The sequence below is a fragment of the Rhamphochromis sp. 'chilingali' genome, assembly GCF_963969265.1.
Source record: "Rhamphochromis sp. 'chilingali' genome assembly, chromosome: 8".
Taxonomy (NCBI): domain Eukaryota; kingdom Metazoa; phylum Chordata; class Actinopteri; order Cichliformes; family Cichlidae; genus Rhamphochromis; species Rhamphochromis sp. 'chilingali'.
Window position 1 is genome coordinate 9,980,728 of NC_137935.1, and position 17,671 is coordinate 9,998,398.

General features: G+C 36.5%; 1 protein-coding gene and 2 long non-coding RNA genes across 3 annotated transcripts in view; 1 reads left to right on the plus strand and 2 right to left on the minus strand.

Annotated features, from left to right (window-relative positions):
• Positions 1-3,927: 3,927 nt before the first annotated feature.
• Positions 3,928-6,393, minus strand: LOC308401492. Its single transcript, XR_013972582.1, has 4 exons — positions 6,311-6,393; positions 5,428-5,585; positions 4,945-5,002; positions 3,928-4,007 (listed from the first exon to the last, which is right to left on the minus strand). It is a non-coding gene; the product is annotated as an uncharacterized lncRNA (long non-coding RNA).
• Positions 6,394-12,946: 6,553 nt separating this feature from the next.
• The window catches only part of LOC308401490, a 303,063-nt gene continuing 298,338 nt past the window's right edge, over positions 12,947-17,671 (minus strand). Inside the window, exon 3 of the long non-coding RNA XR_013972579.1 lies at positions 12,947-13,053. This is a non-coding gene — a long non-coding RNA (uncharacterized lncRNA). The remainder of the gene's footprint in view (positions 13,054-17,671) is intronic.
• On the plus strand, positions 14,848-15,786 carry LOC308400977 (olfactory receptor 2L5-like; the record flags this gene model as incomplete). The annotated part of the gene is made up of 1 exon (XM_080889040.1): positions 14,848-15,786. The coding sequence occupies one exon, from the start codon at positions 14,848-14,850 to the stop codon at positions 15,784-15,786; it is 939 nt and encodes a 312-aa protein (XP_080745166.1).

Here is a 17,671-nt window from a genome sequence, read left to right on the forward strand (position 1 = left end):
TGTTGTGATTTAGGGTCTGTGCGCACAAGCAGAGGTTTTTGTTTGTAAACGTAACCTTGTTTTCAGAGCCTTGTCTAACATTTAATGGTCATGAAATATGTCAGACTTTTTCCTCTACTTAAACAGCTAAGAGCATTTGAACACAGTGGAGAGAACGGTGTGCATTAAGGATTTTGAACTATGATGATTAAGTGTTGTCACTGCTGAGGATTTGTGGACACAGATCCTTATTCACTACGCTGCTGTTTACAGTTTAACATTTCATCAGAACAAGCACTTCTAATTGTACTTTGCTCCTCACTGACAAAACAAGTCCAGTAAATACACTTTTATCTTTAAGTTTGGGACAGTAATCTGTCTTAATTTATTTTGTGTTTTAGTTATCATATGGGGAAAAGTCCTGTGGTTATCCATCCGTCCTGTTCGAATAAACCCAAAGTTCAGGAACATCTTCTTTAGATCTGTTCAGTTTTATTCATGTGGCACCACTTAAACAGTCAACAAATTTTGACTCAAGTATGTTATATTGTAAGGTAAAGACCCCAAAGACTTAATCTCAGACAAATGTTCACACAAATGTGAATTACATTCACTTCATTAATGAAGTGAATGCAATTCAGTAATCAAAGGTGAGTGGCTATAACTGACTACATGTGTATACTGTATCATAAGTGGACAGACAGGGATGTAAACCACACCTTAACCATTTGGCTGAGGCAAAACTACCACAAGGCAGTGATTATAACTAAAAGGTACTCTGGATATTATTATGTGAACATATTGTTAAATATGACATTTTTTGTTTGTCAGGTGTCCTGTTTGAAGAAAACACTTGGTAGCCACTTGAATGAATGTAAATAAACACATTTACATGAGGGCAACCTGATTTCAAGGAAATAAAAATGCTCAAATTTGAAAGCTTGTGAGTTATTTTGTTCATGTATCAGTTGTTTAGTCGTTTTATGACACGACGGATGCTGTCGTTATATTTTAGTATAGTGTTTGAGTTAAGGAGAATAAAAGAATGTTTAACATTAATTGTACCAATGTTGTTGTGTTCGAAGCACAAATTAATTTAAGTTTTAATTTATGAATTTTTGAGTACATGGTGTACTAGGTTGTAATTGCATAGAAATGTACGTTTAAGGATATAAGGAGCTATATTTAATGAGTTACAGTGAAAAGAAGTGCTTGGAAATAGTAATATAAACAGAAATTTCAACTTTTCTATCAACGGAAAATATCAGTTAATGATACAGAAAATATACTGTAGGAGTGTTTAGCTTATTTTAGAGTTTAGAAATGTGTTAACATAGAATGTAGAACTATTGTAGAGTTACTGACACTGCCCTTAATATAATAAAGGCCTCACTGTGTCGTGAACTTAGGAGTAGATTGTAGGAGACCTCTCCCCCACTTGAACTGTGAAAGTAAAACAGAGAGGAGTTAATGCTGAGTGGAAATTCCCCAGAGAATGTTTGGGTGGGGGTCTCAACATTTGTAACTGGATAACTGTGGTCTGGAAGGGAGATGGGTTTTATAACCTAGGGAGTCACCTACACCCACAGTGTTTTAACTGTCATGCACACACATCCACACGCACACTCACTCATGTGCACACACATACACACAGGTATGCGTACACAGTCACTCACGAGCACTCACATAGACACGTGGGAACGCGCACATGTAGGCATTCATGTGCTCGTGCACATAGACACAGACAGAGTTTGCAGCACACCGTGGGGGTTTTATGATAGGGTCGCCCCTACAAAACTGTGTTTCACAGACAAAGGAGTGAAGATTTGCAGAGGGACACACCGGCCTCGTCTTCCCTTCTAGAAGTGCATGCTTAAATGAAGATGAATAAAGATGAATAAAGGTTTTGTGAAATGACTACTGAGTTCCGGTGCCGTCTCTGGATGCCTCGACGAATAAAAGAACAGGGGTAAAACTGATTACGCAACAATACTTTCCGTTTTATAGCTGAAGGAAATGTCCATAAATAGCACAGAGAGTATACTGTAAATCTACAGAATTTTCTGTTTTATCATTTAAAGACCCTATTTACAACATAAACTGTGATCAAAGCTACTTATGTTCACAGCATGTAATAATACTGACAGTCCAGGGCACTGTGGTCTGTTGAGCTAGGGTTAGGGTTAGGGATAGCAATTCAGACATATGTAATCAATATTAAACGTCTCTGACGTGGGCCACTGTCCGCAGTGTTGGGAAATCCATACCAGGCTGGAACGAGTCAAGGTAGGTGAGCATCCACGAGAAGACACAGCAGATGCATCCTACTAATACTGACAGGACCAGGAGACTCCAGAAACCGAGCATCTTCTCTTCAGTGCCATCCTCTCCTGTCACCCTCTCTGCCCGCAGCTCTTTGAGTATGGGGTAGATAAGGGCGCAGAGAAACCCTTAGTACTAATTTGTATTATAATTCAATTTTCATGAAATATTCATATTCAGTATCGGTCCTTTTATATTATAACCACGTATCCACCCAGGCTCATGGTGGGGCAGGGCTCTGTCCTGGGATGCTTGAGTACAAGGTAATGTACACCCTGACCAGGTATCCAGTCTGTCAAAATTGTTTTCAATATTTGGTTCAAAAACATGAGTGACAACAAAAATCCAACTAGGATTCTTGCATATGATGACTGAAGTCTGTCTTTGACTGTATTGTCCAGCTGATCCATCAAACCCCCAGCAGGTGAACCTTACTCATGACATAACACGGCAACAATGTAAAAAATGAAACAGCAACAGTCTAAATGTAAAGTGCATTCTAAAGTCCTCTTCAATAAATCATATGCAAAGAGTCATTCAGGACTGTAAAACGTGAACTACAGAACCCAGAGTCTTCATCATAAAATCTCTGGTTGCTTCATTTTTCTATCCTATATCAGATACTTTAAGGTTAAGTTAGGTAAAGTTGCATTCTCATGGTGAGGCAAAGTGCTTTATGTGTGTGTGTGCGTGTCATGAACGGCTATAAAAGGCCTATAATTAAAGAACAAAGCGGGGTTTGAGTTCGAGTTGCGGCCGACTGTCACTACTTGTAAATGGAACGCAGCCTTCCTACGACGGACAGATAATAACAGGAATCGGACGCGGTCCACCCAAGTCCACAGCAACCACCATAGCAACCGCCTAGCATGACCTTAAAAACATATTCTGTCTTCATAACAATCAAACACGTGAAATGATTTGCAAAGTGTGAAAGTGTTACAGCTGCAGAGAGCTATGGTGGTATCTATGGAAGCTGTTTACATAGCTAATAATATACGATGTAACCATGGAGACAGTCAGTCACGTGAGCTAGCGGTGCATGTTTACTACAGTGAATAAGGTGATTGCGTGCACACGCTGCAGAGGGTAAAGACATTACTTCTGTTGACCATCACCTCAGGTTCACCATTACAGTTTCAGCATACAGATGCACACTGTCTAAATATGAACACATTCAAAAACTCATGTCTCAGAAATAAGCACAGCTGTTCATGTTTGTCATTAGAGTTTTATTTGTAAGAAAATTATGAGCTTCATATTGTGCATTAAATAAAAGAACATTTCACAACTCTGAGTCAACAGAACCAGGTAACAGAAATGTATCTAATGTAGACATGTACAGTGTAGTGTAAGCATTAAAAGATCATAAAGGAAACACTAACATTCATGTGAAACTAATTGTAATAAAAAAAATGAACAGGTGGTTTATAGATGTAAAAGAAAGAATCTGAAAACAACACTTTTTTGGTCTAAGTGATCAAAGTAGAAAACAAAACTGATGTTCAAGAACAAACCGTAGCTGCACTAATATTACACATCTCCATTGTTGTGGTGAACAGAAATGTTGCTTTTAAAACCACATGCAGTGTGTGACCGTGACTGTTCACTGAGACCATCAACGCCGCTTCGCTGAAGCCTTCGCCTTCTTCTTCTTCTTCTTCTTCTAAATTGGAAGCAGAAGGAGCACAAGCTGCTTTGATCTACTGAAAGGAAAAAGCAGAACATCTGAGTTGAAACCAGTCAGCTGAAATCATTAAGACAGGAACAAATTCAATGCAGTGTCTCAGGTGGCTTAGCCTGTTACAACTGTTGATACAAGCTAAATACGGTTAACACACAGTGTCAGGGAGCTCCAGTGTGGGAACTAGTGGCTTTAGGTTTGTAGTCATTTAACTTTCATCCATTCATTCATTTAATTCAGGAGGAAGAAATGTCAGGTTGATGCAGGCTGGTTACATGCATTTGGTCCCATGCTGTCTTTAACTAAATGACTTGGTTCACTTTATGGCTGGGCTGTATGTGGGGTTATATCATGTTATTTGGGAAGGAGTACCTGTCCTCTGTTAGACTTAGAAAGTTTCTCCATAAGTAGAGCTTCTAACTCTTCTAGCACATCTGTGGCTGACAGCTTTTTGGTGGCTCTTTTTACCCCACACTGGTTGTGAGTGTGTAAATAGCCCCACTAGTTCTTTTGGGTTGCAGTTAACTTGGGAGGAAGAGGTAGGTCTGCCATGACTAGATGAATAACAATTATCTGGGATACATAAATTTCATAATGCATGCATATATCTCTATAAACCTGCCTGAGGGCTGCCATTTTTACATTCAGTTATTTCTTTGTTGAATCTAAATAATGAATGTGTTACAGCTAAACTGACACTGGTCAGTGTAAATGGCTCATTGGGACACAGAAATCTTTAAATTAAACCTGATATCGAGTGTCAAACAATATCAAAGCTGTAAAAGCTGTTTACAGTCAGAATTTATAAAACTATGATTGTAAATAAATTCAAACAAGTGAGCTTTTCTCTTTGTGCTGAATATCAACACTATGATTTCTTAGACTGTAAGCGTTACTTTAGCACAACCAGTTGTAGAAGCTGCCACTCCAAATGTCTTTTGATAACAAGAAAAAAATACCTTTTCAGTACACGGCCTGAAGTTCTTCTCTGACATCTTCTGCAATCGGCTTTGTCTGCTGGTTTGAAGACAATAAACCACAAAAAGATGATTTAGTCACTTTGTCTGCATCATGCAGCTCGAATGTGTCGTGTAACAATGTTGAATAGCCGTCGTTATCCCTCTGCTGTGTCAGTAGGATTGTACTGTACAGCATCTCATTGATATGTGAGGAATGCTAATGTAACACGATAACAGACTTACATCATTAAAACATAAAGGGCAGGAGATATTTAGATATTTTTATATTTATATTACATTTTATAGCTGACTGATATTACTAAATAGATAGAATTTACTAAATAGCTGGATGAACATGAAAAATATGTCTATAATAACAAATGACCATGAGAGCCAGTAGAATTAATTCAACTGGACACTCGAAAGACGTCCTTAAATGCTCTTTAAGTGGCAGAACAGATGAACAAACAGTTAATTGCTTACTTGAGATGAAATCTGCTCAGCTACTTTGAAAACAGCTTCTAACTGGTTCCTCCTTTAACAGGATGACTGCTCAGGGGTAAGGCCATCATGCAGTCCAGCAATCTTTATGGTTCTGCTTTGATTCACCAGGAACTATTAGGGAAACCTTCCAGCGCCTCCTGTGAAAGACACAGGCATAAACACACAAACATTTATTAACATGTTCCACAGTCTTCCAGTTTGATTTTCTCATCCTGTGGACAACAACGTACATGGATGCAGGTTTATTGTTAACTTTTGTAAGGTTTATTTAGTGAACATATCCAGCTGCAGCTCCACTGTGATCCTGAACTGGATAAGCACTTAAGAAAATGTGTCAATAAATGCACATACATCAGCTTACTATATTTATCCAAACAGACGGGACCAATAATGCTTCACTGAGTCAGAGACTTTAATGTCTCTCCTATGTAAGAATGTCTCGTGCTGATATACCTGCAAACTTGACAACAAAGGTTTTTCAGACTACATGTAGCTGTCCTCTATGTCAGCTCACACATTTACATTTATGTCACACTTATTTCTGCTTTCCCATTTTATAATTATTACTTACATTTTGATTAGATACCTTGAGTTTGTAAATGATCAGATTACATAATTGGAATACAATGTATCCAATTCAGGGTTGCGGGAGGATGAAGCCTATCCCAGCTGATACAGGACAAAGACAGGCTGCCAGTTTATTGCAGGGCTAACACGATATGTGTAACAGAAAATCCACTTAAATGTTTGATATTTCTTATAATAATCATAATTATGACCATTATTTAAAGGTTTCTTTATAAATACATTTTGATTTTTTATAACCTCTAAAATATAAACCTGAGCTGTTTCAGATTCTGACCTCTGACCTCACTGCAGCTCCCTCTTGGAAGTACGTCTGCTTCTTGTCTTCCCCCAGTGTTGACCGTCTGCCCTTGATATCACGTACTGTACCTGAGGAACAAAAAAGGACAAACACTTGCCTTCATTTAAGAAGTACATTCATACAGAGGTAATCTATGGAAACACACTAGTTCAACCTTTGGGAGAAAGCAGTTCCTGTGAAACATTTCTGCATATGAACATCATGTGGAGAATGAATGAAATGTGTTAAACAACAACAAACATAAATTAGTAACAAAAATACAGCTGAGTAGAGGCTTTACAAACCACCAGCAGCCATAATGCTAAATTTTAATCTTCAAATGTTTCTGAGCCGTCTTCAACTAATGACCTCATAACCCCTTGACTTATGTTACATTAAAGAGACACCAAACCATTGTGACTGTTACATATTCACCCCAGGTTAAACAAAGGCTGTCCCCAGCCAAACACAGCAAAGGTACAATCCAGACTTAACCAGCCTCCATACTAGTGATGGGATTTCCGGCTCTTTTTAGAGATCCGGCTCTTTCGGTTCGGCTCACTAAAAAGAGCCGGCTCTTTCGGCTCCGAACAGGCTCTTCAGGTTGTTTTGTTGCTTTAATTAATTTATTATTAACAATAATATGAAATTATGCACAAAAGGAATTACTAACGTAAAAAAAGTGGTTTTATTTATATATGTTTATATATAAATACATGCGGTGGCTCCTAGAGACAAAACACGTACAAACTCCAAAACACATTTCTAGCATGAACTGAACTTCCAAAGCAGAGCTACTAGATCACTTAAATGACACAATTGAAAGCATGTGTGTATTGTTTGTGTATTACACAGGCACTCATATATATTCAAATAATTTAAAAAAAAGTTCATTTACTTGTTACTACCACACACCAAATCCGGTCGTTGGTACTTGCTGGCTTGTGTAGCCACAAGATAACAAAAGCTCAACACTGCGCCCAGCATCCTGGAGCACTTCTGTTGTCTTTTGTACGTGTTTTGAGTTTTTATGTGCTTCTGAGTTTTTACGTGTTTTGGAGTTTGTACATTTTTTTTTACGTGTTTTGGAGTTTGTACATGCTTCAGAGTTCGTACGTGATTTGAAGTTTGTATGTGCTTTGTCTCTAGGCGCCACCGTAAATATACTTTTATTTATTCACTCCACATAAAATGTAATAAATAAATCATATAATACAAAAATCTATTCACATTTCAACTTTTAACTATTTAAATTTTCAGCTTTTTCCTTTTACAAATTTAAAGTGAAAACAACACAAAACAATGCAAACCACAACAAAATTTAAATATAAATTATAATATGAAAACAAAAAGAACATGCATATTCTCTGTCATATGGGCCCGCATGAATAAACTTTCAGAATCTTTTATCATCTGCAACCAAAAATAGTTGTGGATGATTACTATACAGGGGCGGAGCGTGGGGGTGGCTTACTGGGCTTAAGCCCCGGTTGTTTTGTCAGAAGCCCGGGGTCTTTTGGAGTGTAATTTTTTCATAGTTAGATGCCTGGCTGACAACTGTATAAAACAAAAAGTACACACAATATTCGAAGCACATAGTGCACACTATGGGAATTTATGACTGTGCGTGAATCCCCCCTGATATTGGTATGATCCGAGCTCAGGCACTAAGCAACTGAGCGAGGGGGCGGGGCAGCTGCTGCCTGTGAGTGCGCTGTTGGAGAAACGGAGCCAGCCATACTAAGGAGAGCTAAAGTTTGACCAGGTACCAAAGCAAATCATTCGTAGCGTATAAATAATGTAAATATGACGGTGCATCACGAAAGATTGATATCAAACTGATCACTTGACCAATATTACGTTACTTGCTCTTCAAGTGAATCAACAAATGGCGAAATGAAAAGCCAAACAAATGCTATTTTTTTTAGAGAGTCTTAGCTTACGTGTGTTTATTTCATATTTTCAGTTCGTACCCTCCCCGACTAAATCGGTTTCAGTTATGTAGCCTACTGAAATATAAGAATGTACATTAGAGGCTTCTTTCAAAGAAAAAACTCAGGTAAATGTTATTTTATATATTATGCTTTGTATGTTGTTCAGTATATTTCTATGCAAAACAAGAGGAATTTCAGTACACAGCAGGATATTCACATTTGTAACCAGATATTTACATACACTTTAGGGAGAAAACATAAAACATTTTTACTGTACAACATCAATTTAGAGTAAACTTTTGTTTTAGATAAATATTGAAATATCTTTTGAATTAGTTAAATGTCAGAATAAAGAGAGACAGAGCTGTCTATTTTTATCACTTTCATCAAATTTAGGAGTACATGTACACTAAGTTTATTGTTAATTAATAAGAAAACTCCAGACGATTCCATTCTGAGCTGAAGAAGCTTCTGATAGGTTAGTAGAGTCCATGTGAGTAAATTGGTAGCACAGCTGTGGATGCATATAAGGCAAAACACAGAGCCTGTTTCTGTGACATGGGAACATCAAGAGATGTCAACCAAAAGACCAGGAAAAGAACTATGGAGCTCCATAAGTGTGGCTCAGTTTGAATACAATTTGGTGCCATTTGCAATTAAGAAATACAGATAGTTTCTCTCTTTACTCTTAAAGTTAACAAATGTTTTTTATATTTATTAATCTAAAAAAAAATTTAGTCTGATTTGATGTTACAATTAAAAAAGTGTTTGTGTTTTGATCTGAAGAGTATGTAAATATCTGGTTTCAACTGTATATTTGATGATTGTCAGCACAAAGAGGGAGAGAGAGGGAGAGAGAGGAGCAGAGAGGGAGATGGAGAATGAGGACAGAACAGAGGTGGAACAAGAGCAGGTGAGACACACATGTTAGTCAAATGGTTGTTTACCAAAAGTATCATGGTATCATAGGTACTTATTTATCTCGTACCTAGTGTTTCTTTTTAGGTTTGCTATTTTTCAAATACTACATTTATTAAGTTTTGCAGGCTTGTTTGCACAACAAGGCTAAATAATTATATAAACTTTTCTCAATCTAAATATTGTACTTTGGTAGAATTAAAAAAAACAAGTGTAGTGCAGGTCTATGATGATTTTTAGTGCTACTATCATCTAGTTCTGATTGTGGTTCTGTCTTGGTTAAATCCCAAGTAGTCCTGATATTGAACTGTTGTAGTCCTGTTTTAATTCAGGATCAGTTCTGGGTCTGGTTGAATTGGGGTTTAGTCCTCGTGTCTTGATACAGCCCCGACTTTGTTCTGCCTTGCTGCTTAATTAAAAAACTAGTTTAAGGTGTCCTGCACATGTGATATATATTTTTCCCTATATGAAGTCATTCTTTTTTGAACAAAACTCAAAACAGAGCCAATTAATCTTTCAGTCGTTGTTTTATTTTTTTCTTCAAAAACTGTAAGAGTCGGCATAATATGTGAAAACAGTACCAGGAAGAATTGTACAAACCTTAAACACTCATGCTACAACAGTAACCAGCACGAAACACATAAAAAATGCAATTTCAGGAACTATGGCAAAGCTGCATCAATCCCACGCTCAGGAAAAGCAGGTCCACACACACCTAATGGAGCCATGACGAAGAGGCCAAACAGAGAATGGCACCAGAGTCCACAAACAGCGCTGGAGCAGCTCCAGTCGTTGCCATGGAAACCCACCACCGCAATCCTTCGATCTTCTCGACGTCCGCGTCCAGGCCAGCCTGGTCTGTTTCCGCGAAGTATGGCAGACATCAAATTTGATGCAGAACACCTGATTGTTCTGTAAATTGTTTGAAATGTTTATTTAAAAAAACACCTTGGCTACATTTTTAGGTAAACAGCTGCAAAAAACTTTGTTGTTTGCATAAGTCAGTGACTTTTTTGAAGAAGTAACTATATAATTATTTTCCCAACATTGGTCATTATATACTGTATTTTGCAGACAGAGAGTTACAGGACTCTCTCCCAGACCACAGACTCATACTCATAATACAAGTCAGAGCTTTACATGGAAAAAAAAAGAAAAAAAGTTTTGTTTTCTAAAATTGGAGTTGAAGTTATTTTTACTTCCAATAGTGTTACAACAACTACAAAGGTCACGAACAAGATTTTTTTTTAAACTTTTCATTGTAAGTGGGCTAAATCAGTTAATTAAAAGTAGTCTAACATAAATGTAAATAGAGCAGGGCGATATGGCCAAAAATATTTATCACGATATATATTTGAAAATTTGCGATACCGATATAACTGACGATATAATTGATGCGAGACAAAATACAACTCCACAACATTACTAGCGCAAAAAGAAAACCTTCCATTTATTTTCACTTAAATAAGAAGCTGGTTTTTATGTACATTAAAGCTTTATAAAAATGTAACAGTGCAAATACAAATTCCTTGCTGAAAGTTTAACCAAAAGGCATTTCCAGTAGAAATGGGCTGACATATCCTGAGCATAACCATATATAATATCCACTGAAGTTAAAAAGAGGTGCTTTGCAAAATTAAACTGCAGTATGCAATACGTATTTTTCGGACCATAAGGTGCACGGGATTATAACGCACATCAAGCGAAACAAAGCAGTCAGATAAATCAAACTTTATTAAACTCATTCTTCTTGCTTCCTCCACTTCTGTACCATTGATTCATTAATGTTGAATTCTCTGGCAGCTGCTCTATTCCCATGTTGTTGCAGTATATTCATGACTAACCTCGTATTGTGGATGGATTATCTCAGTTGTTCTCCTGACTGAAGTTTGGTCTGTTTACAGCACCCTGCCATGCGATTGCATTTGTCTCTAACCATGAGGAACCTTAACGTTAACTTTTATAAGTGGAAAAGTGTTAGTGTTCGTCCTCCAGCTTCCCTGTTTATGTTATGCTAACATAGCTGTGTCGCTAGCGATTACGTAGCACATCATTATATACCAGCTAGCCCAACTTCAGTAACCCTACAAACGTCACTGCTGTTTAGTTTCCTGTCTTCATTTATGTTGGAAGTGATAGCAGAGCTGTACGTTTGATTTTTTTCAGAAATCTCTCAGTCAGAACATGCAATATCATGCTTAGGTAACTAGCGAGCTAACTTCCGCTAGCTTCCCGCTAACTTCTAACTCTGTTAAATGTAATAAATTTTGTTTTAATGGATGCCTGGAAGTTAAACTTCATAGTTACACCTGGTAAAGCAGCAATGCTGATCGTTTTATTAAAGTTGCAGTGTTCGTTTGAACTGAAGAATACGGAGTTTAGGACCCAGATTACTCCCAGATTTAAGAGCATCTTAGTCCGACAAATACGACAATAACGACGGCCGCTTGCATGTTCTGCAAAAAAATGTGCTTTGTTGTGTATCTGACGGACAAACACCAAACCAGTTCCACATCACTGAAGTTGCACCATTTTTACAAACCAATTCTGGTTCATCTGTTTCACTCAACAATCGGCCATGTGCGTATGAAAACAAAGGCACTGCGCATGCGCGTTTTACTCATATTCTATCGCGATATTTCATTTTCCTATTGTTGCCTAACATTATACCGGTATTACCGTGAACGGTATAATATGGCCCAGCCCTAAATGTAAATGCTGTAATTTTTATTATTTTAATAAACCATGTAGCTTGGATGGATTTGATGCTGGCTGGACCACAGTGCACATGTCTGCTGTTGCTCAGAGTGGTCCAAGGGACCGCTCAGGGAGTTTGTGTGTACGCTTAAAAACATTAAAAATTAGAGGGAACATTGCCCTGTAGTATGGAGTGCCAGGACTGCCATAATGCATTAATTAAATACACCATTAAATAATTAATTAAATGTGGCAATAATTAATTAAAATTGGAATTAATTAATTAAATAAATAGTTATGACACATGTAATTAATTAATTATTGACACATTTAATTCATGTGGAAGCTAACAGAACTGAACTTTGAAAAACCCTGTTTGTGTCACCAAATACTGTTTTAATAATTTTTTAGCCGAGAATGTAGTGGTTTAATCTTCATGTGTCTGGTCGGTTTGTCAAGATACAGCCTCTTTGCAAAAGTGTTTCGATGATTTCGGAGATGTCTGCCCAGTCTCACGGCAAAGCGTGGGATAGACCCGCTCGCCTCGCAAGCAATCCCACCGACAAAGCGCAGGCCCCGGTACACAGCTGTAGTAACCCCCGCTGACTTCTTTTACTGAGGTTATATTTATCGGTGTTTTATTTCCTGATGTTCTTATGTGTCCTACGTGTTTCAGTCGCCAATTCTGAATTATAACTAACATTAAAAACATGTTTAAGGAGGAGAGAGAGCAAATAAATCTGTTTAACATCTGATCTTTGCGTTTTTGTTCAGTAATCAGCGTGACCTGTGTATAAACGCATAAAAGAGATAACGTTGGTGTTTCTGTCATGTAGTAACTGCTGGCTTTAACTGTACAAAGGTTGTTCGACACTATGAAACACATACAGACTTCATGATGTTCGGCTAATATTTTTATTGCGAATATTAATCATGAGGGTAAACGGCCCTGTACACCACGGAGTGAGGTCAGCATATCCACGATATCCTCAGCTCCATGAGTTAACACAAAGTTTCCCAGCTGACTATCTAACTTCCAACTATTCCAGAGACGTGAAAATATACAGCATAAAGAAAAGTGTAAGAGACTCGGCAGCAGATTAGAATAACAGTTATACATTTAATAAATCACCAAATGAATCCAAGAAACGAGCAAACCTGTTCCGACAATTTGAGTTTGTATTCCCTCAGCTGCAGACTCGCTGCTGTTTAAATGTTTGAAAAGGAAGATTAGATATAAAAAACGTCAAACATAGACTCAGTCTGCCTTCACATTTGATATGAGGCCAGCACGTATAGTGGCTGTGTCCTGTTTTAAGATCATACATGTAAAATTGTTGTCTGACCTCCGTCGATCCAGCTGCTCAGTCCGTGGTTACCATGGTTACTGCATAAGCAGCTATAATGTTAACAGCTGGCACTGAGGAAACCTACACCAGCATGGGTGTTTATGTTTTTCATTGCAAAAGAACTGTCTGAATGGTTAACTGAAGTTAACTTGGATAAATTATAGTTAAGGAGTATCACAGATACGACTGTTCACCTGAAATCAGCAGGCTATTACTGAAATACATGTGCTATATCATAAACTATGATATAAATAGGGAGGTCCTATTAACATGTTTAGTTTTAAAGGACACCTTCCTGCCTTTAGTCTCCTTTATGAGCAGTATTAGTTTTCTTCTAACATCCAGAAGTCTGCACCATGTGTTTCATAGTTTGTAACAAGCCTTTGACAGGTAAACATAACATGACCGAAAAAGCAAAAAACAAAACAAAACACGGAGAGTGGAATATGTAAACAAACCGGTTAACGTAACCCCCTGGGTGCACTCTGCATGCTAATTGTTAGCAGAGCTAGTGAAATCTCTGAAAACATCTGAGCACTTTTGCAAACATGTTCTATGTTGACAACCTGACCAGACATACGTCACGACATTCGCGGCTAAAACACTGTTAAAAGTGTAGCTGGTGACAGAAAAACGGGGTATTTTAAAACTACACCACCACCATTGCTGCCTGTGATTTGATCTGCATTCTGGGATACCTGGCTGCCCCAAGTTTACACAAGCAATCGATTATCTAGGATCGACCTGTTTTGACTTACTTTGCATGGCAACCAATCAAATGTTAGAGAAGCTGCATGGGCAGCGTTAACCCCGCCCCCTGAGTTTGATGGGTGAGGCTGACAGATAAAATTATTTCATGATGAGAGCCAGGCGCCATGACTGCCAAAATGAAATAAATAAATATATCATTAAATAATTAATTAAATGTGTCAATAATTAATTAAAATGTGAAATACATAAATAATTAATTAAATGTGTCAATAATTAATTAATTAAATGTGTCAATAATTAATTAAATGTGTCAATAATTAATTAAAAAATGTGAAATACATAAATAATTAATTAAATGTGTCAATAATTAATTAAAATGTGAAATACATAAATAATTAAATGTGTCAATAATTAATTAATTACATGTGTCATAACTATTTATTTAATTAATTAATTCCAATTTTAATTAATTATTGCCACATTTAATTAATTATTTGATGGTGTATTTAATTAATTCATTATGGCAGTCCTGGAACTCCATACTGTAGCATTTTGTGCTGAGTTATGTAAATAGAATTAGTGTAATTTAAAATTATCCTAAAACTATCCTCATCTACCATTGGTTTTAGAGGGTGGGGGTGACATCATACATGATGTAATCTGCAGTCTTTGGTGATATGTAAACACAGAGACTTGATATCCAGCGTGATTTAATGAGGGAGCTGCCAAGTTAAGACTTCCTGTTGTTGTGAGACTTAAAATATGAAAGCACTGTTGTGTGCGTTCAAACAGGTTTGGATTTAGAAAGGATAAAACTGATTCTTTTTCTTTTTTTTTTTTTTTACAACTGTTTATCACTGTTAACAGCATATCTTTACTTCTTTAACTGCATCTGATAATTTCTGTAACTTAATATTTGTTAAATATGTCTTTACAGAATGCTTCAATCAAACTAACACATTTTATTATAGGTGGTTTTGACACAGTCAAAATGCCTGTAGTAGTTGGTGTGGTTATGCTGATAATTTATTTATTAGCTGTTTTGGCAAGTTTAGTCAATATCATCTTCATTGTTTCTGACAAGCAGTTACATAAACCAATGTATCTTCTGATTTGCAATCTTGCTGTTGTTGACATCTTCTATACCTCTAGTGCCACTCCAACAATGATCGGGGTTCTACTTGCTGGTGTTAATACCATATCATATGTGGAGTGTTTAATTCAAATGTATGTTTACCAGGTGGGAGCAACAATGGAGAGGTTTTCTTTAACAATTATGGCATTTGATCGGTTAATTGCTATAATCTATCCTCTTCAGTATCATAGTTATTTAACAATTACACGTACACTAGTATTTACATGTATTCTGTGGATTGTTGCCTGTAGTTTTGTGCTTTTTACACTTGTAACAGCTACACCGCTCCCTCACTGCTATTCGAGGCTTAGGTACACTTTCTGTGACTATGGTGCAGTTATGCGAACCACTTGTGTTGACCCAGAGAAATATTTCAACCAAGTTGCCATTATATCATTTTTTCTGTCATTTTTCACATTCACTTTCATTTGTCTTTCATATTGTGGGATCTTATTTTTTGTGAAAATATTATCAAATAATGACAAAAAGAAAATGGGAAGCACTCTTGTGAGTCACCTGATTTGTGTATCATGTTTATACTGTCCCCAGTTTATCATTGTTATCTTGACCAGGTTTGGTGTGGTGTTAACTCTCGAAGAACGCCAGGGTTTATTGATTGGCACCATCCTCGCTCCATCTCTTGTAAATCCTTTTGTTTATTGTCTCAGGACAAAGGAAATTAAAAGTAAGATTATTAAGATATTCAGGAAGGTTAACACAGCTGGTTAGAGCCTTGTGAACTGTGAATACACTTACTTACTGGGCACAAATACCTTACAGTATGAAGTGCCTTGAGGCAACTGTTGTTGTGATTTGGCGCTATATAAATAAAAATTGAACTATTAAAATATTCATATATGGACTTTCGAAATCTTGTTTGGTGATTTGTGAACTTTTAAACGCTATTTAGGTGAGAAGTCACATTTAATGCAAAAATGTTGAAGATAATTTTCTTACTCAAATTCTGAAACACAAAATGTTCCAATTCGCCCTGGGACTTTTCTGAGTTTTGATTAACATCCAGCGACCACAAGTTTACAACTCAAGTACCGAACTAACACCTTCTCTAACTGATTCTTTGACAGTTTTTTAGTCATTATTTATTGTTTTTTGTGAGCAACACTGTGTGACAATAACAATTAAGTAATTCTATTATTTTGAAACAAAATACCAAAATTAATGTTTTAATGTTGTCTGAGCAGACTTTTATAACCCTAAGAATATTTATTTCCTTTGTGAAAACAGTTAAGCTTGTCATTAAAAAATTAAGTATCTGTTAAGAAGTCAAGGGTCACATCAAGACAGTTAGAGGATCTTTTTGTTGTTCAACTACTAAAATAGCAAACGTCAGATGGGATAGGAACGGACCGTAAAAAGAAAGATGTCTAAATTTTTCAATTATCTTCATGGATTTTTTTTCTATAAACTAAAAATATTTTCATCTTATATATGAGGAGATTTTTGGGCTACAACCCACATATTAAAGTGTGCTGCTAACTCACAAATGGATATATTATATGAAATATTAGTGCTCACTATATTTGTCAGTTAACACTTTGAAACATTCTCATTAAGCTGCAATCTGAATGTATGCTGTGACACGAAATGTTTTGCAAGGCAAATACTTTCCATGACATTATCATTATAATTATTACTAACACAAGAAGAGTGATAAATGCATCTCCCCTGACCTGATATTTCTTTTTCAAAGATATTTTACAATTTGAAGCATATTTTTTGTTTGTTTTATGCATGTCATACTGTAGGACATTGATTAAAAAAAGATGATAATAGAAAAACTTTAAGAAATCTTTGGTTTTTGATTTTTTTCATTTACTTCCAGCCATATGCATTTAGTTTTTCCTTTCTTTTTTTTCTCTTTTTTTTGGGAGGGCTGCATAAGACTACATCTATAGTGGGTAAAATTGCAAATTGAATTTAAAATATATGATGGCAAACTCCAAATGACAAAATAGGACTAAAATCACTCAAACTAATTTCATATACTGGTTTTAAAACCTTCTTAAAGATATTTGGTCCGGTTGTATGAAAACTGTATCCTCTGGACCAGGTGTGTCAAACTTAAATACACAGTGGGCCAAAATTCAAAACTGGAACAAAGTCGCGGGCTAACATTAATATTTATTGAAGATCTAGATATAAGAATGAATCTTTTCTTATTGACTCAAACAAGTTTTGCTGAAAAACTGAATATGGAATAAGCAAAGCTTAATACTAAACAATATATATATTAGCTGTATAATACCAGTAGGCCAGCTCTAATAGTAATTTGGTATTGGCTTCGTAATTAGGCTGCGGGCCAAATTTGGCCCGCAGCCTAATTACATTTGGCCCGCGGGCCAGAGTTTGACACCTATGCTCTGGACTGATGCCCAAAAACATCACACTAGAGGACATTGTTTGTCCTATATACCTAGGACTTTGACTTGCTCTTGTGTGCACTAATAATCATGAGTTAATAATCAAGCATGCATGTGTGCATTTCTAGTAAAAAGGAATTCTCAGTTTCGTTTTTAGTTTTTGCAACTGCACTTCAGGAAACGCTCATCGTTGTAGTCTGACTGACCGACCTTCTGTTCTTTTTTTTTTTTTT